The sequence below is a fragment of the Malaclemys terrapin genome, chromosome 1, assembly GCF_027887155.1.
Source record: "Malaclemys terrapin pileata isolate rMalTer1 chromosome 1, rMalTer1.hap1, whole genome shotgun sequence".
Taxonomy (NCBI): domain Eukaryota; kingdom Metazoa; phylum Chordata; order Testudines; family Emydidae; genus Malaclemys; species Malaclemys terrapin.
Window position 1 is genome coordinate 116,390,522 of NC_071505.1, and position 24,589 is coordinate 116,415,110.

Consider the following 24,589-nt stretch of genomic DNA (forward strand, 5'->3'; position numbering starts at 1 on the left):
GGGGTGGGGCGCCCATCTCAACGAACACCATACCCAGGGCCTGTGGACTGCATCCCAGTTAGCCCTACACATCAATGTTCGGGAACTGATGGCGGTATGCCTGGCGTGCCAGGCATTCCTCAATCTCCTACGTGGCCGCTGTGTGTTAGTTCTCATCGACAACACCACGGCCATGTTCTACATCAACAAGCAAGGAGGAGCACGTTCGTCAATTCTATGCCAAGAGGCCATTCGCCTGTGGGACTTCTGCATCGCCCACTCAATCCATCTCACGGCATCGTTCCTCCCTGGAGTCCAGAACACTCTAGCGGACCGACTCAGCAGGTCCTTCCAAACGCACGAGTGGTCTATCCGTCCGGACATTATACATTCCATCTTCCAGAGGTGGGGGTTTCCCCAGATAGACCTGTTTGCATCTCGAGACAACAGGAAGTGCCACGTGTTCTGCTCCCTACAAGGTCGAGCTCCGGGCTCCCTCTCGGACGCCTTTCTGCTTCCCTGGAAAGACCACCTGTTTTATGCCTTCCCTCCGTTTCCTCTGGTCCACAAGGTACTGCTCAAACTGCGCAGAGACCAGGCACAGGTAATTCTGATCGCTCCTGCATGGCCAAGACAACATTGGTACACCACACTGTTGGAGCTCTCGGTTCAGACACCGATCCCGCTTCCGTTGGATCCGGATCTCATCTCTCAGGACCACGGCCGGTTGCGTCACCCCGACCTCCAATCACTCCACCTCACGGCGTGGCTGCTCCATGGTTCACCCAGGCAGAGCAGCAATGCTCGCACTCTGTCCAACAGATTCTGCTGAGCAGTAGGAAGCCCTCAACACGCACCACGTACCTGGCCAAGTGGAAGCGGTTCTCCTGTTGGTGCGAACAACGAGCCATGTCCCCGTTGCAGGCACCCATTCCTCTCATTTTGGAATATCTCCTCTCCCTAAAACAGCAGGGGTTGGCGATATCTTCAATTAGAGTTCACCTGGCCGCTATATCGGCCTTTCACCCAGGGGAACTCGCGTCCTCGGTATTCTCTAACCCGATGGTCGTTAGATTCCTCAAGGGCTTAGACCGGATGTACCCACAACAACGTCAGCCCGTTCAGACGTGGGACCTCAACCTGGTTCTCTCCAAGCTCACAGGTCCTCCATTCGAGCCACTGGCCACCTGTTCTCTTTTGTACCTATCCTGGAAGACAGCCTTCCTTGTAGCCATCACCTCAGCAAGGCGCGTTTCTGAACTCAGGGCGCTTACATCCGAGCCCCCTTATACAGTTTTCCATAAGGATAAAGTGCAGCTTCGTCCACATCCTGCCTTTCTCCCTAAGGTGGTTTCTCCTTTTCATATCAACCAGGACATCTTTCTCCCGGTCTTTCATCCCAAACCACATGCCACTCGCCAGGATCAACGTTTGCATTCCCTGGACGTACGAAGGGCCCTGGCCTTCTATATTGACCGCACAAAGCACTTTAGAAAGACGACGCAACTCTTCGTTGCAGTGGCCGACCGAATGAAAGGCTCACCGGTCTCCTCACAACGCCTATCCTCCTGGATTACGTCTTGCATCCGGACTTGCTATGACCTGGCAGGTGTCTCAGCACCGCACCTCACCGCTCACTCCACGAGGGCCCAGGCTTCCTCGACGGCTTTCCTGGCACAAGTTCCGATTCAGGACATTTGTAGAGCAGCGGTTTGGTCATCAGTCCACACATTTACAGCTCACTATGCACTAGTGCAGCAGTCCAGAGACGATGCTGCTTTCGGATCAGCGGTTTTGCACACAGCAATGTCTCACTCCGACCCCACCACCTAAGTTGGGCTTGGGAGTCACCTAATGGAATGGATATGAGCAAGCACTCGAAGAAGAAAAGACGGTTACTCACCGTTGTAACTGTTGTTCTTCGAGATGTGTTGCTCATATCCATTCCAAACCCGCCCCCCGTCCCCACTGTCGGAGTAGCCGGCAAGAAGGAACTGAGGGGGCGCCGGGTCGGCTGGGGTATATATTCAGCGCCATGAAGGCGCCACTCTAGGGGGCTCCACAGCCGACCCGCCGGTGTTGCTAGGGTAAAAATCTTCCGACGATCGTGCACGCGGCGCGCGCACACCTAATGGAATGGATATGAGCAACACATCTCGAAGAACAACAGTTACAACGGTGAGTAACCGTCTTTTATTTATTCTTTATCTCTAGGGCATATATCAAATGGATTGGAGAAATCCATACCGATAAAGCACTTTATCCAAAATACCCAAGGAATCCCCAAAACTCATTTCAAGTGCAAGTTGGCTATTAAGTGACATTTCCCAGGATTCTGTTGAGTAGGAACTGACACTGGCTTGTTGTACTAGCTATGAGAGTCCTATAGCTTGAGCAATGGAATGGGGACTTCACAGATGAAATGGCGTTCATGCAGTGCCTATTCAGTTGCAAACTGGACTGGTTCTTATCCATCAAAAAATTAAAGCAGATGTGGAGCACAGATGATCCAGATATGAACTACCTACGCTGGGTTCCAATTTTTGGAGTGCTAAACTTCAGTTTAAACACACACTAGGTCCTTATCAAACACTTTTTCCAGCAGTTATAACCAGTCCAAATTCTAGGGGTTATTGTTCTCCCATTTTATTAATAGGCCTGGCCATCATATCAAAAGGATTCTTAGCATCTTCCCACAGCCTTAAGGTTACTGGTTTCAGCCTTTCCCATATTTTTTCCTAAGAGGAAAGAATTTTCTGAAAGCAGTCCAGTATCTACAGAAAGCTCAATCTATTTGCAGAGTCCCGAGGCTTCAGAAAGTCACTGAGATTTGTGACGTTGTATCCAAAAGAAGTAAGCTAGTGCACACTCCAAGGGTTAAATATAGATATCCATTCTATTCCCCATTGTCTAGAGAGATTTTTCAACTTCTGTAGACTTGAAGATAACATATATATATTAAATGATATAAATCCCAGTAACCATAAATCAGCCGTAATTCCTAAATTGCATACTCTATTCATCATGTCCAGTACTGCTCTCCTCTCCTACTATTTTGATCTGACAGTAGGGTTGCCTTTTAACAGCATCTTTTTGTACAGTGCCTAGCACGGTAAGGTCCTGATCCATAACCAGGGTTTCTAGGTGCTATGGTAATACAAATAATAATATGTATGGAACCTGGGTGAAGTAACCATCCCTGCTCCCACCCTCTCTACCTATTGTACTTGTGATAGTTTTTTGACTCCCCTATGCCTGCCAGTAATCCATTGTGGTCTGGCTGTAGCAACCTTCTCTCCCCTTCCCCCCCATGCACACCTGGTGGTTTGGCATATGGGGGCCATTCTATGTGGACTTGAAAGCAAGGAAATAAGGCCTTAAGTCACATAGGCCTAAACCTGCCACTGTTTTGTAACAACCTTCCCATCACACTTTCACAAAATCATGGTAGTGGTAGCAATTGCCGCCCATAAGTGTTATTTATGTGATGTCTGGCTCACTGGCACTTGAGAGCTATATCTTTTCAGAAAACACAGTGTAATCTTTGGGGAAAGACCAGTATTCCATTCTTTGTGTGTTAGTATCTGAGGAAAAAACTCTTGGGGATGGAGCAAAGACACCTTCTCCTGGGTGCTTTGATACATTATCTGATGTGATGGCTAGAAGGAATGTCTGCTGCAGGAAAGACTGCAGATGCTTGATCAATGGCTAAGGATATAGTCAACGCTAGAAATATCAAGATAAAATTCCTTTAACCCATTAGATGTAATCTACAAGGTCTCTGGACAACGTATATGATAAATCTAGTGCTATATGAATGGGAGAGGAGATTTGAAATAAACTTGAGTTAATACTTCCCCAAACTGAAGCATTTGCTTTAAGATAGGAAACCTGAGCCCTTGGTGAATTTTGGTAATGAATCCTGATTTTTCTCACAAGGCAAACCATATCGTCCAGGTCCAGTGATGTTTTCTCAAGGTAAAGGCATCAAGAATACTGCTAGATACTGCCAGTAATGGTATGTTAGTAAGCTTAGAGTTTCAGGTTCTAAGCTCTCATGTAGCTCAGGAGAGTCTGATGTAGTAGTGCTTTGAATGGGCCTGTCTGTAGTTAGAGTAGTCCAAGGTTCTGACACACATTCTTTCCTGGTAAGAGAAATATAGCTTCTGAACCACTCCAGTGTCATTAAAAGTCATTGATGCATTGTCTCATTTTTGTGAGCTACTTTTACTAGTAGTGGAAAAGGATGTATTTCACACTTGTGCTCCTGAATGAAATGCACAATTTTTTCATGCTTTCAGGTGCCTGTGCCAGATTTAAAAAAAAAAACCCAGAAAACCCCCAGTAAGACAGCCAGTTGTAAGTGTCCTAGGGAGAATTCTTTTTAATCAGCTTAGCCAATCCACATGTTTGTTCCACCCCAGGTGAGTGAGTGCAAAACTCATGAGGAGCTCAACTTCTACAAGTGTGAAAGACTTGTCTTTCAATTTGCCTTTTTGCTCTTGGCTGACACCCTGCTGGTTGCTCTGTGCAATCAATGTAGGTGTAGTGGTCATCTTTGTACAGGTTGGAGATCTCTAGGATTGTGGGAAGAAGGGCTCTGATGATAGTCTCAACCACCTGCAACTTCAAAAGGCCTACGTTTTGAGTTTCTCTCCAAACACACACATAGTCCAAAGCTATTTGAGCTTTCCAGCCAGAGAGGCGGGCATTCTTGGTGATTTTTTTTTGAATGGTGGTCCAATAGCTATTTCCCTGTTTTCTGTAAGATATTCATCATTGCAGAGATTTTTGTACTGAACGTGGAATGACCTGTAGCCTGTCAGAGCTATCATATAGTAACAAAAAAAGGGCCTGAGGTATATTTGGAAACGGTAAAGTTTGCTTAATATAACCTTCTTCTGTGAAGGTCTCTGCCTTTCTGTGCGTGGATATATGCCTTGAAAAGCCATGACCATTTGGGAGTGCATGAGAATTCTCGTTTGAGGGTGATATCATCATCCTACTAAGGGAGTGCACTCTCCCAACTGCCTCACTTCCTTTGCTGACATCACAGAGAAGAAATGGAACTTGCTTTTGGTCTTCAGGACTAGACTTACTTTTTGCCTATCTTGAGACCTTATTGTAAATAGTTTAGAGTATTTTATAGTAATTTCTGGGAGCCCTTGGCTTCTTACTGGGACTACTAATAACTGAAAGCCTGTGCTGTTGCACAGGTGTAATTCATAAAGTCATGTACAGTATGCAAAAAAAATCCAATAATAGGGGCTTGTTTCCATGCACTGTGTTGTAGTAAGCAGTGTTGCTGTTTATACATGTTCCCCAAAGTTTGTGTGCAGAGTGATATTCTAAACGAAAAGCGCACTCAGCCATGCTTGTAGTTGTTTCCATTGCTTCACACTGAGTCAACAGTCATTCATCAGAGTGACACACAGATAGTGATAATCCTAGAATCTTGTTATACAGTTGTCTGACCCTGAGCCTGTAAGGGCTTCAAGAAGTGTTCACCTCTTGCTTGCTGATCAGACCAGAGACGGATGCCCACATTCATCTTGCCACTCATCTTTTCTTACCCTACAGTCTCTGGGTTTTTAAGGGCATAATAAATGGTCCACCCATTAGGAAGCCCTGCCTTTGAGATCTAAACCTTGTCCTGATAAAGCTGATGGGTTCTCCTTATAAGCCTCTTACTTCCTCTGTCATTTATCATTGAAAACAGCTTTCCTGATAGCTATCACATCTGCTGAGAGGGTGAGGGAGATCAGTCCTTAGATGACCATTCCACATTACACTGTGGTCTACAATGAGAGAATCACCATGAGGGTGCATTCTACCTTCATGCCCAAGATGGTGTCATATTTCCATCTACTTCAGTGCATTTCACCACTCTGTATCTTTTCCAGATCCTCACTCCCATCCAAGGGAACTTCCTCTCCGTGCCCTAGGTGTAAAAAGGTCACTGCTTGCAAAGGACCAAGTCATTTAGACAGTCTAATAGGTTATTTGTAGCCTATTGGGAGAGTGTCAGGAAAACCTGTAACCAAACAGACTTTCACTCTGGATTAGTAGATATATATTGCCACATTTTAGCCAGGAAGCCAGTATTCCCTGGTTTAAAGATCCAGTCCATGAGAATTACCACAGCTTCAGTGACATGTTTTAGACAAGTTCCTGTGGTGGTGATGTGCAAATCAACAACTTGCAGTTCAGTACAGACATTCACAGAGTGCTACTTTTGGACTTGGCTTTGTGCTTCAGTGCCGGGTTTTGGCAGAACAGTGCTGCCATCCAGGTTTAGCTAAGAACTTGTCCATCATCCTCTTGGTGGAATGTTGTTTGCTAATCTCCCATGGATAGCAAATGTACAAAGGCCCTTGAAGAAGTAAGGTTACTTTCTAGTGACTGTTGTCCATGCTACCCGGCCACCTTCCCCTCTACCTCAGTTCTGTATAATATCAAACCTGCAGTTTCAGAGAAGGAACTGAGGGTAATGGGGTGTGTGTGGGGGGGGATCCTAATATAGAGTAGGGTGATGACATTACTCTTCTGACCTAAGGACATGGCTTTTTCAAGGCATTTCTGCAGCTGAGCATCAGGGGAACCTTATTCTTCAAGTGTGAATACATGAGTGCCATTCTTGAAGAGCATTAGTTACTGATAAGTAGCTTCTCTTAAAAAACAAGGTGTATTATTAGGTTGTATTGGGGATTGGATTTTATTAGTTGACTGTTAGAGATGTGAGACCTTTTATCTCTAGATCTGGCCTGTGTAAAGACTGCAAAGCTTATAATATGACAGCACTTCAGCTTGTTAGGGTTCAGTTTTGATTATTGATTAACAAGACATCAGATAACTCGGCTCAATCAGTTTATTAAACATAGACAAATCAGCGCAGATAGAGAAGTTCATACTTTATTAACTCTGGGGAGCAGGCTTGCAGTGATCACAGCTTACATCTTTCATCTGTGTCTGTTCCAAAATTAACCCAACTTGACTTATACCTGTATTTATATTGTACTGGTTTACAAAACACAGAAAATTAATACACCTTGCTCCCTCTTTCTTACCTAGTTTTATACAGTGCCATTCTGGATGTTAGTAGACCATAAAGGACAGATAATATTAGGAATGAGAGATCTACGCTAATAATATCTGGCGCACAGTTCATATTTGGCAAACCTCAGTAGAACATGCATCGTGTTTTTGACAACTCAGTAGAACATACATTTTATTTCTAATAAAGTCTACACATACAAGAAGTCAAACTAAAAGTCAGATGTTCATTATCAAGTGTTTGCCGTGTTAACCTGCACCCAGGAATAACATTCTCTTTTTTTCTTTGTAGCATAAGCAGCACTATAATGGACGTAGACAGCACAATTTCCAGTGGGCGTTCGACTCCAGTTATGATGAACGGCCAAGGAGTTACTGCTTCATCGGCAAAAAGTATTGCTTATAACTGTTGTTGGGACCAGTGCCATGCTTGCTTCAACTCCAGCCCGGATCTGGCAGATCACATTCGCTCCATACATGTAGATGGTCAGCGAGGAGGGGTTGGTTTTATTTCTTCTTTGCTGTCCTATCTCTATGCATTAATATTTTGTAGCACTTTCATGAAGTCGTGTCAACAGTTTTGCATTTTCAGATAACTATCTTTACCTGCATATGTTTGTTGAATGATAAAATTAGATGCCAGCTATTGCAGGTTTATTTGAAACTCTTGCAGGTTGGTGTATGTCATCACAAATTTCTTTGAGTAGATAAAATAGCCCATGATAGGAAATGCAGCGTCTGAAGGAAATGGGGGCTGGATGATTTATACTAGTCATTCTGCTTAGGACTTTTTTTTAAAAAAATGGATTCCTAAAGTTAGACTCCATTGTAAATCTGACCTGATAATTCAGAAGTTCTAAGCTCCAAATTTTAAATCAAATTCAGAAAAAAAAGCCAATATTTTAAGTTGATTTGTGTATGTGATGGATTTTTTTCACAGCAGTTTGGCCATAATGGCAGTTGTCACAGGTACAATGGAAGATAAAGTATGTATGTTGTGTTTTGATTTAGATTATTGTGGGTACCTTAACATTCAACCCTTTCTTGCCACTAATTTAAAAAAAAAATCCTTTAAAAACTTTTGTATACGTTCTGCCCCCCCCCCACCCCGTGCTCTGTTTCCGGTTCCAAGTGTTATCGTTTGAGTTGCAATTACATAGTTTTAAAACTGAATAGTTAACTTTTGGAACCCTGTGCTTCCTCATAAGCTCTTCATTGTTGTTATGCATTGATACATTTGTTTTGTAAGTGAGGAAAGGATTTGTTGTTTGCAGTGTTGGTCCTAGGATACTGGAGACCAGGTGGGTGCGGTAATATCTGTTATCGTACCAACTTCTGTCGGTGAAAGAGACAAGCTTACATAGTGCTCTTCAAGAAAAGACCTCAAAGAATTTGTCCATAGAGATGTTGGTTATTTGGGTGCTGAAGTTGTTAGTATCTCTTTTAATTATCCATAGTTGGAGCTTGTTTTGTAATGGTTTCTAGAGTACATATTACTGCATACAGCTCAGATAAAAGCTACATTTGACCATTTTAAGAGTGTAACGTGTCTTTGGCTTGGCACTGAATATGTAATAGTGTTGGCTGGCATTGGTCCAGTTCATCCTGAGAATGCAGGATCTCATAGTTACAACAGTATTTGTAGTTTGACAGTTCTCTACAAGATGTACCCTCAAAAGATGTGCTTTTGTATTTTCAGGCTGTGCATAGTCTTAGGCCTTGTTAATACTTGGGGTTTTATAAAAAAAAAAAAAAAGATAACATGCTCTGAAAGCTTCTGGCTTCTTTATGCCAGTGTAAATTTAAAGCTACATCACGAGTTAAGTATTAAGAAGCCCACTGTGTTATAGAGCATTAATCTGGTCCCTTATTCTCATAGAAATCTGTCTGAGTTTCTTACAATGATGTAGTTTAAAAAAATAAATTGAAAGCCATAGAATTAACTTGGTGTCAGTGATGTCATTGCAAAGTAAACTGGCTTTGGATTAGGTATAAATACTAGAGACCCATCCAATTTCTATATCATGTAAAATGCATCAGATTGAGTGGTGTCAGTCACTCATCCTAAATTCCTGGGACAGGAATCATTACTTAAACTAGTCTGTGATCAGTATTTCTCAGTTTCTTCATGCCTGTTTTGACAAGGATCTTCCCTACAAATAGGAGTTAATAACTTCTAATGCCCTATCTGGAGTAGAATTTAGAGTTGTCAAGTTTGGGATTTAATAACTCAGTCTGTTATTAAGGGAGACTTCATGGTATGACTGTATCTTGTTAATGTTATTCCTTAGCAGGACTTAATCTTCCTGTTAGATGTTAGGTAATATTCAATTGCAGGCATTGCAGTGCAGTTGGCCAGTCTCAGACATTTTACCATGTGCAAAATATGCAGAGTTGCCATGTGAAGATCTGCATATGTTCACCAACTGTTATGCATGGAATGTGGATTACAACAATAAAACTGCTAGTCCACATCAGTATTCTGCCAGCTTTCACACACTCCACTCTTTCAGGCTTTTTTAAAGTTGGATTTGGTTTTTTGAAGCTTTCATGTTTCTTTAATGTTTGCAGATTTCTCTGTATTTTGATATTCTTGGAGTTTTTAGTTTACAAAATGTGCTCTGTGATAGACTATACTTTGTTTTCAGAAAGAGACGTTTGCGTGAAGCTCTGAGTGTCTGAATTGCAATCTGTCTACACTTGTCCATTTGCATGCCCTGCTGTAGTTTGGAATTTGTTGTTAAAAATTAAATTCTTTGATTTGGCAAGAAAGAGACTGACAGTTACTGTCAGGTTTGTTTTACAAGAGTAGGTGTATGTGCACCACCTGCAGGTGAGGTGATTGAATAGCTCATGGCTTTACTGTGGAGTTTTCAAGCCTACTTATGCACAATGACTGTAGCTTGTAGAGAACAAGAATTATAGGCAAGGGAACAACATAGTATGATTAAATGTACAGGCTGCATATATAATATATATATATATTAAAAAAAGAACTAATACTCAAACTACCTGTAGGACTTTTCCAATGTGGGCACCAAATGGCACATGTGGCTGGGGGTAATATAAACCTGAGGGTGAGTGTGAAGGCCATCCTACGTCTATACCTCAGGCCTGTTAAAGGACCCTGATGGAAGCCAGAATCCCATCCCACTCCCTTTCCTGAGGTAGGAGAGAGTAATGGTCTCAGGTTGCAGTGGGGAGGTTTAGGTTGGATTTTGGGAAAAACTTTTTCACTTGGAAGGTGGTGAAGCACTGGAATGGGTTACCTAGGGAGGTGGTGGAATCCCCTTCCTTAGAGGTTTTTAAGGTCAGGCTTGACAAAGCCCTGGCTGGGATGGTTTAGTGGGGGAGTGGTCCTTCCTTGAGCAGGGGGTTGGATTAGATGATCTCCTGAGGTCCCTTCCAACCCTGATATTCAATGATTCTATGAGGGAAGCCACAAGGTACATGGGACAGAGGCATACCCCCCCATCAGGAGCTGCTGTGTCCAGGACCAGTCCCTAGGCAGCCCATTGAGTTATATGGACCTCAGTCAAACACTTCTAACTCACCAGCCACACTGGAACCTTCCAAAGTTGGAACAATTATAATTGAAACACCCAAAACCAGATGTCCAGCATGCCAGATGAAAAGTGGCAGTTTGACAGTTTTGCCATTGTGTAAAAATCCCTTCCAGATCCCCAAATGATGATCAGTCTAGCCCCTGCCATCAAAGGAGATCCAACATACTAGTTTAAGGGTAGGTCTGAAACAGGGAGCCCAAAATGGCTGTTTGCCTATGCAGCAAACCATTGCAGCCTTCTTCCTCCTCCAGGCAGGAGCCAATCACCCTGTCCCATTGCCACCCTCACCATCCAATGGTAGCAGTGGTGAGTGGGACAGGCTCTGGAGTTAGTATGCAGCATGCAATACCCCCCCCCCCCCTCTGTAGCACAAGGGGAGGGTGAAGGGGAAAAGGAAGCAGCCCACCCTTTCCCCCAGTTATAAAGGAAAGGGAGAGAGGGAAGCAGCAGCACATGGAATACAGCCCTAGTTGCTCCTGGTTGAGATCTCTCTCTCCTCCTCCTTCCCCCACCCCCCATGTCAGTGCTTCCTGCCCCATCAAAGCTGCCAACAAAGTGATCATTTTCTTTTTACTCACCGACATGAAATTAGCAAATTCCTTGGAAAATTAATTAAAAGAGATGCTATCAATTTAAAGACACTTCTGTATGATAATTTTTTACTTCATCATTTTGCAATTAATATGTTTGGATAGAATAGGATAGCACAAAACATGTAAAATCACAAAAATTGGCCTGGGAGATTGGGGGTGGATGTATATATAAAATGACTTTTAAATCGTTTTAAATTGCCAAAATATGAAGGTGTCCCTTTAATGCACCGCTTTTACTTTTTCATCTGCTTGGGTTTTTGCTCCAAAGTCCAGAGAACTCAGATCCTCTTTTTTTTTTTTATTTTTTTTTTTAAAGCAAAATAGAACTGTGTGCGCAGGGGCAAGTGATTAAAAAAAAATTACAGAAAGAATTATTTCAGGTTGATGGTATATACATGATGTTTGTTGAAAGCCATACTTAGGGTCTCTGTACATAATGATTAAAGACAATAACCTCAAATTCAGCAGCTCCGTCTTTTGAAAGTGTATTTAAAAAACATGCTTTTTAAAATTACTTGAATGTAGCTGCTTATGGCATCAGTTAATCTTTGGAATATGATGAATAACAAAAGCCTCGTTAAAGTTCATGTTGGAGGATATTTTTTTGCTGCTGTTGTTTTTTGTCATCAGCATTTTGAACCCATGGGAGAATGTGGAGAGAGAACTCAGGAAGCAGAAGTTTGAGTTTTATGGGAGGAAAGAAATGGACATAGAAATAATTGGCACCTTAAAAGGAGTGTTAATCCATATGTGTATCTAGAAATAAATTCCTTTTCCTCCATCATCCAGAAGCAGTTAGATTCCATGGTGATAAATGCCCTAGAAAAACCCAGTTTCCTAAGATAGGAGTTAAAAATCATACTAGGCAAGGATATCTTTTCATCCCACAATAAATATGTCTGGATGTATGCTGTGATGGGAATAATGTGAATATGTGGTTTAGTTTAGAGTGTCCAAAAATTCACTGTTGTTGAACAGTTATTTAAATACTTTTTAGTACCTTGAAACAAAGTTTTAACTTGATTCCCTCATATAGAGGAAATGGACTGTTGCTTTTATATGAGAGTAAACCATTTTGTCCTTTTCTCTTATGAGAAGAATGTAAAGGTGATTAGTCAGTTTGGATCTTTCTTTTCCTTTCTTAGTACGTATTAATCATTAGAGGATTTCAAGATTTGGAAGATATCTCTAGGGTTCATGGTGTAGCTCCTGAACTTATTTATAGGGGGCAAGCACTTGGGCACCAAAATTTTGTTCCTGAGAACTGCTGTTATGAATGCCTGTGGGCCTTATTTCTTTCCCAAAATTCTGGGCAAGTTGGTATGAGAGGGCAAATAATTCTTATTTATTTATTCAGGGTCTAAACACTTTTTGTGTATCCTTTGAACCAACATGTTTTGTATTCATAACATAATCAAATAATGTTTTTAGACTTCTATAAGAATTAATTACATATTTTTCCTTTATTAGGTATTTGTTTGCTTGTGGAAAGGTTGCAAAGTATATAATACACCTTCAACAAGTCAAAGTTGGTTACAGAGGCATATGCTGACACACAGTGGGGACAAACCTTTCAAGGTAAGCTGTTTTTATAAGAAATCATGTTTTGTATGTTGAAAATGATAAACAATTCTACTTTTTATGTTTGGGCTACATTTTTAACACAGGAGGATTTTCTAAAAGTATCGAGAGACACAAACTTGGCCAATTGCGCTTCATTAATCATTTATATTATTATAGCACGTGAAGGCTCCATCATGGTACGAACACAGATGAAGACACAGTCTCTGCCCCACAGAGATTGTACATTTATTCCCAATGCCTTTATCCAAAGTGGTATGGGAGTCTTAAATTTAACTGTCTTTCCTGAAGCTCAGCTTCCAATTTAACCTATCTGTTTATGCTGAAAACAGGTGGAAGCATGACTCTTATGTTTTAAACGTCCACTCTTGGTGAATAAAAAAGCATGTGAATCCTGCATCTAGATGACAGCCATTTTTGCAAACAAAATTTAATTAGTGAGCGATATTTATGATCAACATATTTCTTCTTAATGTAGTAAGGAAATGTGAGTCAGGAATAGAGGTCCATATAGCTGACTATATTTCTTGCATAGCATTTTCTAACTTTCTCTCTCTCTTTCTCCCCCCCTAATCTGTACCTGTGATTCTAGGTATAGTAGTGTTTATCATTCCCATATCCACCTATCCGTTATTAATGGGTTGCTTCATCCTCTTATGGATACAGTGGGGCAGTTCATAGCTGTCAATCCTGGATCACTTGATGGTAAGTCCCACCCACACTATTTCCAGTCTGAAGTTCTCCCTCCATGCAGGGTTCATCATTTTGATGAAACATCAATTTGGGCTTTTCTTCCTCTTTGATAACTTACCTAGGTAGTATTTTTTTTCTCTCTAAAAAGTAGTACTATTTTTTTTCCTGGCTACTCTATTGCGTTTTCTTTTTTTAAGGCATTTATATTTCTCAAAAAGAATTTTTTTGTTATAATGACCTCTGCCAGATGTTATTTCTCTGCAGAGCTCATATTTGCATCATGGCAGAAAAAGAGAAGCTACGGTCAAAGTCTGAGATGAAAAAATGCAATCCATCTCTCCAACCTTGTATGAAAACTAAAGTGTCGTTTTTCATCGCAAACTGCGTAACATAATAGGATTTCTGACTGAGAGGATGAATGACAAAAGGGCAATTCAGTACCAGCCCTCAAGCTTGTTCAGGGGAATTAAATTGGCATGGAGGTGATGGCTCTTATTTTTAGAAGCTCAATGGATGGGTCAGAGATCCTTAACACCTCCAGATATGATTATTCCAGTAACTAATCCAGTGCTTACTGCTAGTCCTGGAAACAATTTTGAAAGTTATTGATCAGATGAAACTTCTCCTTTAATTCCCCTGCACTTTGAGATTTAAAATGGGTATTTTCTGCTTTATAAATAGAGGCAAGTGGTGGTGATTGTTCTGAAAGATCATCTCTTCCTGTAGCTTTCTGGTAGCATGCAAACTTGTATTGGGCCTAATCCTGATTAGATAGGCCTGTCCTAATTGTCCTTATGCAGCAGTTAGAGATGTGAGATATATTTTTTTATCATCAATCTGCCTAGACCAGCAAGATTATTCCTGTCAAAGTTTTAAGTTTTAGTATGGTATAAACAAGCAGTCGAAAGTCATAGGCATTCAACCAAGGCATTACTATAAATCAGGGAAGCTTAGCCCATGAAAGATTAGATAAAGAATCGAATTTTAGAGACATTTGCCTTTGAAAATGTAGGCTTTTTAGGGGATACACCCAACAATGGATGATGAATTATTTCATCTTCAGTTACAGTTGCCATAGTTAGTTACCTAGCAAAAGACAGAAGCTTCTGAAAAGATCCCAGACCCAGTAGACGCCAGCTTTTAGGTTAATGCATTTGCATTGGTGAGAACTCGTACATCTAAACTTCCAAGCAGTTTGTCCTAGATGAAGGCATCTTATGTTACATGTGCTGATATTGCTAATCTGTTCCCAGTACTTTCTGGCTAAGGTTGATGAAAGAACTCTCTAAAGACTACAACTATTGGTCAGTAGTGCTCATCATGGCTCTGTCCGAGTAATTTCAGCATTTCATCCTATTATCCTCTAATTCTTTGTGTATCTGGTGTATTTTCCTTAAACTCTACTGATTTTTTTTTTTAAACACCACCTGTGGTAGCTGTGACTCTGGGGGAAGTTTGCATCTCCAGTGGAGCTTACTGTCATCTTTTTTTTTTTTTTGGTTCCTTTCAGAGAATCTAGCACCAGAAATCAGACTGAAGTAATCAAAGCACCCATGTGCCATGATTTCCAGGTATTGGGGAGTAGACTGTTCCCACATATATATGGGGGCAGAGTCTTTAATGTCTGTACTTGAATGGATGGAGAATATGGTATGGCCAGTGCCAAGACTGGTTGAACTAACATTATGGGTGCCTGTCTCTGATCTAATGCACTGGATGCTCTTTATTAAGGTTTTCTGGACCGCAATGCTAATGGCTTACATTGGTAACCACTTGTCTTTCATTTGGAAAATGCCATTTTGAGCAATGGAAGAGAGTTTTCACCTTCTGTTCTTCAAGAACATGATTAGTGAGGGAGTGCATTCGGATATCAGGTGCAGTCATCCTTTGCCTGTTGTATGGCAGAAAGGGTAGGTAGCATTGATGGATACAGACACACATGGCTGTAATTATCTGGCCTTCATATAGTATTCATTAAAGGCTCAAAGATCTACCATATCACAAGAAAATCTCTTTGATGAAAGGTAGTGTCTAGTCTCACTAAGGCCAAAGAGAATGTGCTGCCCCCCTCTCATCATCCTTCATCTATAGCAGGAAAAAGTTTTTTCAAGAGGCCGACTTCTGGGTCTGAATTCAGGAGTTCCCAAAGTCAAATTGCTCAGCGTCATAGCAGAAGCCAAAGTATTCTGAGTCCTATTTACACACTCAGCAACTCCTACTTTCAGCAAAGTGCTGTGTTTGCTACAAGTTAGCACATAGCTAATCCTGGTCAGTATCTGCTTCTCAGAAACGTCTTGTCATGTTGACTAGGACTTTTTGTTCCTGATGACCCCAGTCAGCTCAAACACAGGATCCTCAGCAATACCCAGCTACAAAATCTACTTCAGAGAAATCCCTCCAAATGATCCCCTTTGAGAATGCATTTGAGTTCAGTCATACCAGCAAGAGACATTGCAGGAAATCTGATCCCATCAAACCTGAGATATCTGGCAAAAGTTGGGAAGGGTTGTAATTTCAAGGAGGGCTTCCTGATACCCAGAAAGCCAGAAGAACTCAATCCTAACATGAATTCCTGAGAAGCCAAACTTCACTCGGTTAAGAAAAATTTCATAATATCTCTGGGTGCTAGTCATTAGTTTTCATGATTGATTACCCAACATTCTGTCTTGTCCTCACAAAGATCACTGAAATATATAGAAGTCCTACATGATTCACCTCAAAGCCTTCCTTCCCCCATGATGGGATCCAGAACATTGTGGATTTGGCAGGATTTGCCAGAGTAGGCATCAACGAGAGCTGTGCTACTAATGTCACTGCTGAAGGCCAAAACAATGTATGGATTAGTCACGACACAAATGTGTATACTGGAGGACTATTCATGTGGCCACAGAACCTTGTAGGGCATTGAAGAAATGGACAACTTCCTAGCCTCGCTGGCTTGGTGGCAGATCAAGGGTCAGACTGAAATTAGGCATGGATTTCCCCTAATCTCTAGTTACTTTAGTGGGATTGTGAACCCATGCAGAGACTGCACAATTCAAGTACTTTGTCTCTTCAGGTATTGCAGCAGCTTCATATTAATGTTATGGAGATGAGAGCTGCTTGAAAGCACAGTGGACTTTCAGAGAACTGACATTTGAGCCACTTTGTCTTGTATAAGTGCTAAAACAGAAAAAAAGAATTTCACTTCCTTTATTAGGAAGCCTTTCACATGTGAGATTGGGCTGTCCCTGCAGGACATTGCTAGTTGCCATTTACCTAGCACAAAAGGAAAATAAGATTGCAGACATGCTTAGTAAATGGGTAATGGACCTGCCAAAATTAAGGAATGAGGATAGTTAGTGGATGAGAGCTTTTTTGGGTGGGGAACACCAGAGAGATCTATTAGGAACCCTCCAGAAGAATGAGCTACCAATATTCTGTAGAAGGCACTGGGAAGAAATGCATTTCCACAGATTTTTGTCATAGCAAAGGTTCTGATCAAACTCAAGAGATTGAGGAATTCCACAACCCTCCCAATGCTTTGGTTTCACGTGGGTCTCAATCCCGTTAATGATAGTAGTGGCTAATCCCATCAGCATGAGAATTTGGCCATATTTTATCACATAGAACTTGGGCACATCTGTACATCCCAGTTTAAAGTTTCTTTACTTGTTGGCATGGGTCTTACAGTTCAAGAGCTAAGTACTATTATGGTGGAAAGTAAGATGATGTTTCTCTGAGTCCTTTTAGTTCTTTTAGCTTTCTGAAGGCATCTCTCATAAGGATGAAGAATAAGGGCATTGTGGAGATAACTGATTTTTGTATCAGTCTTCACTACAGAAGATACTGTATGGGATGGAATGTGTCTAACTCTGGACCTTCACATTTTTAGCTAATAAAGATGAGGCACTGTCAGACTGAGATGGCAAGAAGACTTGCTGGAACAAATAAAATACTGCAGTTTAAAAAGACCTAATGGTACACATCCAAGAATGTAATGGCTGAGTTGCAAACAAAAATTTAGTCTAATTAAAATCGCCTGGGCTCCTATAGCAGGACTGGAAGGGTAGTCAGAGTTGTGCCTATCTTTATAAAAGGCAATAGGATTGATCCTAGGAGTTAGACCTTGGAGCTTTTTTTTTTTTCTTCAAGTCCAGGAAAACTGGTTGAAAAGAGTCAGAGAATTATAAAACATATAGCAGAATATGTGATAGGAACCAACTACCAGGGCTTTTATAAAAGAAAATTGTGCCTGTAGTCTACTAAAAGTAATTGAATGTGTCTGTAAAACAGCGCTTAAAAAAGAACTGGTAGATATAAATTGTTTGGATTTTCAAAAATCCTTAAACTTAGTTGCTTTGTAAACTAATATGGAGTAAGAGGCAAAGTTTTATCTTGGATTAGAAACTGTCGAGGAGAAAACAAGGAACTGAAAAAATGGTCAGCTCTCAACTTGGCAAAAGATTAAATGGAAGATTGAGGAACTTCAGAGGAGCAGATCAGAGTTAAGCCATATGTCTTGTTGACAAATGTAAGATAATGCGTACTGGAAGGGATAGTTTGAACTGATCATACATATTATTGGGTTCTAAATTAGCTATAGACTTGTCAGGAAAAAGAAGTGGATGTATTGGGTATGTGTACACTGCATGCTAAGCTTGGGCTCTGACTCAGGTTTGAGCCCACCCCCACCCTCATCTGTCCACACACGTGGGTATGACTCAGGGTAAGCAAGCACTCAGAAGCCTCCTAGTGCTTCTGGTAGGTCAGAGCCAAGTCCCGGTGTGTCTTGTGTTCATGTCCCATGTTATTTTGCAGTGTGGACTCAGTTCCAGCTGCAGATTCAAGTCAGAAGATCTGTGTAGTGCAGTATGGATGCATCTGAGACTTGGGTCCAGCAACTGTAAACCCAGGTTTACAATGCAGTGCACACACTAAAGCGCACGGGCTTGGAAACAGAGTCCATAATTCTAGGTCCCACAGACCTGTTTACAATGTAGTGTAGACATCCATTGTGGACAGCTCAGTGAAAATCTCTACTTCTTGTGAAGCAGTGCTCAAAAAAAAAAAAAAAAAGGTGGGGTGGGGGGGATACACATGGTGTTAAGATTTTAAAGCATGGGAAAGAAAATAATGAAACTATAACAGTATATATATCAATGGTACAGATTTAACTGAAAAACTGTTCAATTCTGGTCAGTCAGTTTCAAAAAGGGTAGAGTAAAAAAGAGGGGAGAAGAGATATGTTGATTAGAAAGATTTCTTATGTGGAGGATGAAATGACTGTTTAGAGAGGAGACTGATCAAGTGTAAAGTGGGTACTCCTCTGCACCTTTTCTTCTAGTACAAGAGAAAGATGCATTCATTAAATTGAAAGATAAGCTTAAAAGTGTGTGTGTGTGTGTGGGTGAATGAATCAAACTCTTAAAAAACTAGTCTGGAATTTATTGCAATAGATATCACTGAGTCATTCAGATGTGTTGGATTAGAAAAGGCGTCCGCATTTAAGTGGTGAATGAGCACATGCACCATTACATTAAATAGGATTAAAATATATATTTTTAAGAAATAGGTAAACCCTCATGCCAACCACTGAAGGTTTATCTGCACTGCAATAGGGTGGCATGACTGCAGCGCCAATAGGCGTACTCAAGCCAGCTTTGATGGAGCTAGTTATTTATTAACAATAGCAATGTAGCCACGATGGCATGGGCTAGTCACCTGAATACAGTCCTGCTCAGGACTGTGGATCTGTCATTGGGTGTCTAGCTTACATGTTGTTGTTCCCCAAAGATACACTGTATGTTTGAATGAATTCTTATTAGTACACCACTTTCCCCACAGAGTTGAGGATTATGTAAATTATGGGTATTTCGGTTATGAAAGTGTTTTTGCCCCTCTTATGAAGGAACTGATGGAAGACTATGGCCAGCCTAGCTACATCATGAGTAGCATGAGATGCTTCCTTGAGTCAAATGACTTAGATCTTTTGGGCTGTGGTAGTCCACTCACACACAGAACCAAGGGTGGTAATTTGTTGCAATCTTCTCTTCAGAGAACTATAATTGCATATAACTGATTACCTCTTCCAGAAGAGAGAATGTCTCCCTTATACTTCCTTGGACTGTCCTCTTACTTGCTTATCACAGACACGATTAATATAGAACTTTCAATGATCTCAGCCAGCCTGATTGTTCCCCAAAGTGGATTGTAGTGCTTATGAAACTGACTTGCAGTATCCCTTATTATGCCATATCCTGATAAAGCAAACAGAGAAAGGAAGTTGACCTGATTAAGCTGTTAGATGTACTAAACACACTCTTCAAAAACAGTTTCCTCAACAAAGTCAACAGGAATTTGACACTTGCTGAAAGGATTCATATGTTGGGAGAAATGATAGGTTCAAGGCAAGGTGCAACAATTAATTATTGACCTAGAAAGAATTCAGTGAGATTTAATCTGGGGAAATTATAACCCTGAATAGAAATATCCCTGCATGCAAGACTCCATATTGAGGACATTGTAGCTGTTTCTTCCCAGCTAAAATTATTCCAGTGGGTGTATTCTGAGTTTCTTACATCTCTCTTGCAGGGTTTGCTTCTACAGAGGTTAGTATTTAAAGTAATAATTTATGTCAACATGGACACTTGTCAGAGGCTTTGGTATGGGAACTCTGGTCAGCAGTAAAAGAGAGAGCATTAAATAATTTGAGTGGTCCTGCCAGCACCGGTCACTTCCAGAACTCGTTAAAGGATGAGCACATTTGATATGCTTGATAATGGAATGACAGTTGCATAGCCCAGCAAACAGGATCAAGACGCTCCAGTCTTCATTTTGAATTCTGCCAGTTATTCTTCTGGCAAAGTATCCTCTTCATCAGAGCACTGCACACAAAGGATTATAAAATATTAAGGCAGATTGTCTAAGCAGACTGATAATTGAGCAATAACAATGTTCAAATCTGTAGGATTTATGCAGATGACAGATGTTTGAAACATCAAGATTGGATTTATTTGCAAAAGTTCACATTTGTTACTGTCAAAAAGAGACATAATTTCTTTGAATCCAATAGAAGTACAAAGGCAACATAACTTCTTTTCAGACCATGATTAGGAGTCTCTTCTTTATTTCTTAGAGTCCCATCAAATTTAAATGTTGAACCAACATGTCAGCTTTTTACTTGCTAAAGCCTGTAGGTGTAATGTTCCATGTTTTCATCTCCCAGAATTGAATATGTCAATACCCAAGGGTTGGATTTTCAGAAGTGCTTAGCTTTAGACTAACTCTGCACCCTTGGAGTCAGAATTTAGGCCAGTGCTGAATGCTTCTAAAAATCCCACCCAAAACCGCATAGGCATTGTGGCACTTAAAATTATTTTAGGATTTAATAATGTCCTCTCAAAATAAATACCAGGACTGAATTAAGCTTGGATTTTTAAATTTGGAGAAAAAAAAGTTTAGTCTTTAAAACCTGACCATAGAAAGTAAGGTCTGGCTAAAATAAAAACTCTGGTGTACAAAGAGAGAACTTTTTATTCTTGACATAGGGTATTCTGTGAATCTGTAGGGGAATATTAAAAAGTATATTTTACAGATTTCGGTATAATTAGAATGGTTAACTGCTAAATGTTATACTCCCATCCACATGCTGCTAGATATTAGAGGGGATCACATCTTGTTAGTCCACAGTAAATTGGGAAGTTCTGAAAGAAGGAACCGGAACTGAATGTTTGAGATAAAATAACTTCACAAGTTCGATCTTATCTGTAAGTTGGCATTATTATAAAGGATAAAAAGTGCACATTTTAACCAAAAACAAGTAGCGTAATGAAAGCTTTTAAAGCTGCTATTTTAGTGGATCAGGTGCTGGAATATTTACAAGTGTCACCTATGGTTAAAACCTTTGTTTAACACATCAGTGAGGACAACTGTATGGTCAGAAAGAGTGCAGATTTCTTAAGAGAAATCTATGGTAGAGTGTCTAGTTAAAGCTTTTCAAAATGTAAGTCGGCACTGAGAGTTTGTATAGATACATCCTTTCTTATATAACACAAGCTATAATTCCAAAATAGCATTTATATTTAAAAGGGGATTATAGCAGATCTTTTGTTTTACTTCTTTACTACCTATTTCTTGCTTTTCCCTACCTATTCTGTAAATTAAATTCAATGTTGATTACTGCCCATTAATAATGGTGGGTATGGGTACACTGGAGAAATTAAACTTCTTACATGTTAACTTATTTTCTCTTGAAGTAACATATCCACCAATCCGGACCCACCCTATGGTATTAACAAACCAAACCAAAAACACCTTAGATCTGAGTTTCTGAAAGAGAGAGGTTTAAAGTTATGCATAATAGTTGAGTTTGATTTATCAGAGGTCTTCTAAAGCTGTATAAGTATTTGGTGGGAAGCTGATTGGATGGGATTTAAAGTCCAGAGATCCTGAAATGACAGCCTGAACTGCTCCTATATCTTTGGAGAGGAAGAGACATAACCCATTAGTAACGGATTGCTGGATATATTATTTTAGAGAAAAAAAGAAAAGAACAGGTAAGACATTTTTCTCTTCTATTTCCTCTTGACTACAAAGTATTCTGTAGCATCTGTGGTATACTACACTTCTTTTAATTAGCTGTAATAATATAACCAACTATTGTCAAACTATGTTGCACATGAAGACACAGTAAAATAAATGGTCCTTATAAATAAATACTTTTGTATCTTGGTTGCAGGCTCAGTTGCTTAACTTTATAACTAATCATTTTTTTGGGTGCTTTTTAGATGTAAACTGCACCTACTTGAGTATGTAAGTATGCTGTGTCAGTAATGACCTGGAAAAGAGCTCAGTTTGGGATAGAGCAAGTGCTGATTTTTGTGGTGAATCTCTTGAATATCTTGTGTATGGTTGGAGAACAATGAAGTTTTGACCAGCTGTGTAATCCACCCAGACAGACTAGAAACACCACTGTGTCTTATGAACCTGCCTTCCAGAAACATGTCTGGTATACATTTACCTGGCTATATTTGTAGAATGTATTACTGTTTCACTTTCATTTAATAAGTCTGTAATGTTGTCACACTTATAATATTCCATTTTTTTTCTGGGACTATTTTCTGAGCTCTAGCACACATTGCTAAGAGTGTGGCTTTAAATTTTGCAAGGAGTGTGGTTCTACTTAGGGTCAGGTTTTTTGCTTTGTTCAAATCTTGTCAGAGCTAATGGAGCTAGGAAGATTTTGAAGTGAAAGTTAAGAAGGCTGTGTAACAACTTCAGTAGAGAACCCTATTTTTTTTTTTAATAAAGGCTAAATAGTAGAGAACCTCAAGTTTTATTTTAGTGACTTTGTTTCATTTCATGAAACCATCTTGTGTTCATGTAGAAGTCACCAGCTTCTAATGATTTCAGAACTACAGAAGAAACAATTTTTGCTAGAAATTATGCTTTCAGATAGTTGTTTTCATCCTTACTTCTGCTGGCACAAGTTTGATATATATATATTTTTTTACATGATTAAGCTCAGATTCTTATTTCACATCACTATGAATTCAGAGTAATTGAAGTCACATTGGTGTCACTTACACCAAGTATCAAGTATCATTTACACAGCTTTACAGTTGTGTAAATGATACTAGGATCCTGGACCACTGTATTTAATTTGTCCACAGATGCACTTATTAGGTGCTTATATGTGAGTCACAGGTTCCAAAGCCAAAGGGAGGATTGTGCTCATCTAGTCTGACCTCCTGTATATAACAAGTGTCTATAGAACTTTCACTAAATAATTCCTGAAGCATATTTTATAGAAAAATATCCAATCTTGATTTAAAAATTGTAAGTGATGGATAATCCACCATGACCCTTAGTAAATTGTTCCAGTGGCTGATTACTCTGCGTTAAAAATGTATGCCTGATTTCCAGTCTGAATTTGTCTACCTTCAACTTCTAGCCATTGGGTCATGTTATAACTTTCTCTGCTAGCTTGAAGAGCCCAGTATTAGGTATTTGTTCCTGATGTAGATACTTATAGATTGTAATCAAGTCACCCCTCAACCTTCTCTTTGTTAAAATAAATAGATTGAGCTCCTTGAATCTGTCACTGGGAGGCATGTTTTTTAATCCTTTGATCATTCTTGTGGCTCTTCTGAGAGCCCTCTTCAAATTATCAACATCCTTCTTGAATTGTGAGCTCCAGAAGTGGACACAATATTCTAATAGCAGTCATAGCAGTACCAAATAGAGAAATAAAATGTCCTTTCCTATTCGAAATTCCCTTGTCTATCCATCCCAGGATCATGTTACCTGATTACCCAAATCTTTTTCAGAGTCACTGCTTCCCAGGGTAGAGTTGCCCATTGTGTAATCATGGCCTACGTTCTCTATTCCGCAGCTCAGAATGGCTCAGTTGGGAATGAGGGAGCAGAATATGCTAAGTGATAGCCCCATTTCCTCCCTTCATTCAGCCCAATTTGCAAGGTCAGGATATGTGAGGAAGAGGTTTGTGGTTTTATTTCTTGGTCTGCACATGGATGTCATTACCTGCAGAGTTACAGCCTCCCACACTCCTCCAGCCGCTGCAGTGCCTGACTATCAAGGGAGTTTTCATAAGTGAGATGAGAAATAAGAGGATGCAGGCCAAACTCAAACAACAAAGTGATAATAGCGAGGGAGAGAGAAATAAGAGCACATTGTTTCATTTTTGGGCAGTGATATTTTAGTTCCTTTCAGCTACTAGTACAGTTAACTATTACTGTTACTTGGAAAGGGAGCTGAAAAAATTAATATTACATTCACACATACATCCATTCTTATCCCAGAATGATCATCATAATCCATTTTCCCCGTCTTCCATTTTCAGGTGTCTGGCCCTGGAGGGAAGATTTCCCTCCCCAGCTCCTAATCAAAGTGAAATTAAAACATTTTGTCTATGAACTAAAACTAAGTAAAACCAAGACACACATTGAATTTTGTGCATTGTTGAAACATTATTTTATGATTTACCATTTGTCTAATAACCAGATATGAGAACACTGACTATATCTGTAATTCTTCTGTTTATGACCAGGAGATTTCTTGTTTTTCTGTTTTGTTTTCTGTCATTATCTTTTGATTATGCATTTTCTCAAAAAAATTTCTAAG

At 40.2% G+C, this 24,589-nt stretch overlaps 1 protein-coding gene across 2 annotated transcripts in view; it reads left to right on the forward strand.

Annotated features, from left to right (window-relative positions):
* The window catches only part of AEBP2 (AE binding protein 2), an 88,662-nt gene that overhangs the window by 25,646 nt on the left and 38,427 nt on the right, over positions 1-24,589 (forward strand). For both annotated transcript variants that reach the window (XM_054036344.1, XM_054036353.1), the window contains exons 2-3: positions 7,325-7,532; positions 12,662-12,769. In XM_054036344.1, the coding sequence (XP_053892319.1) occupies positions 7,325-7,532; positions 12,662-12,769 (316 nt within the window). The remainder of the gene's footprint in view (positions 1-7,324; positions 7,533-12,661; positions 12,770-24,589) is intronic.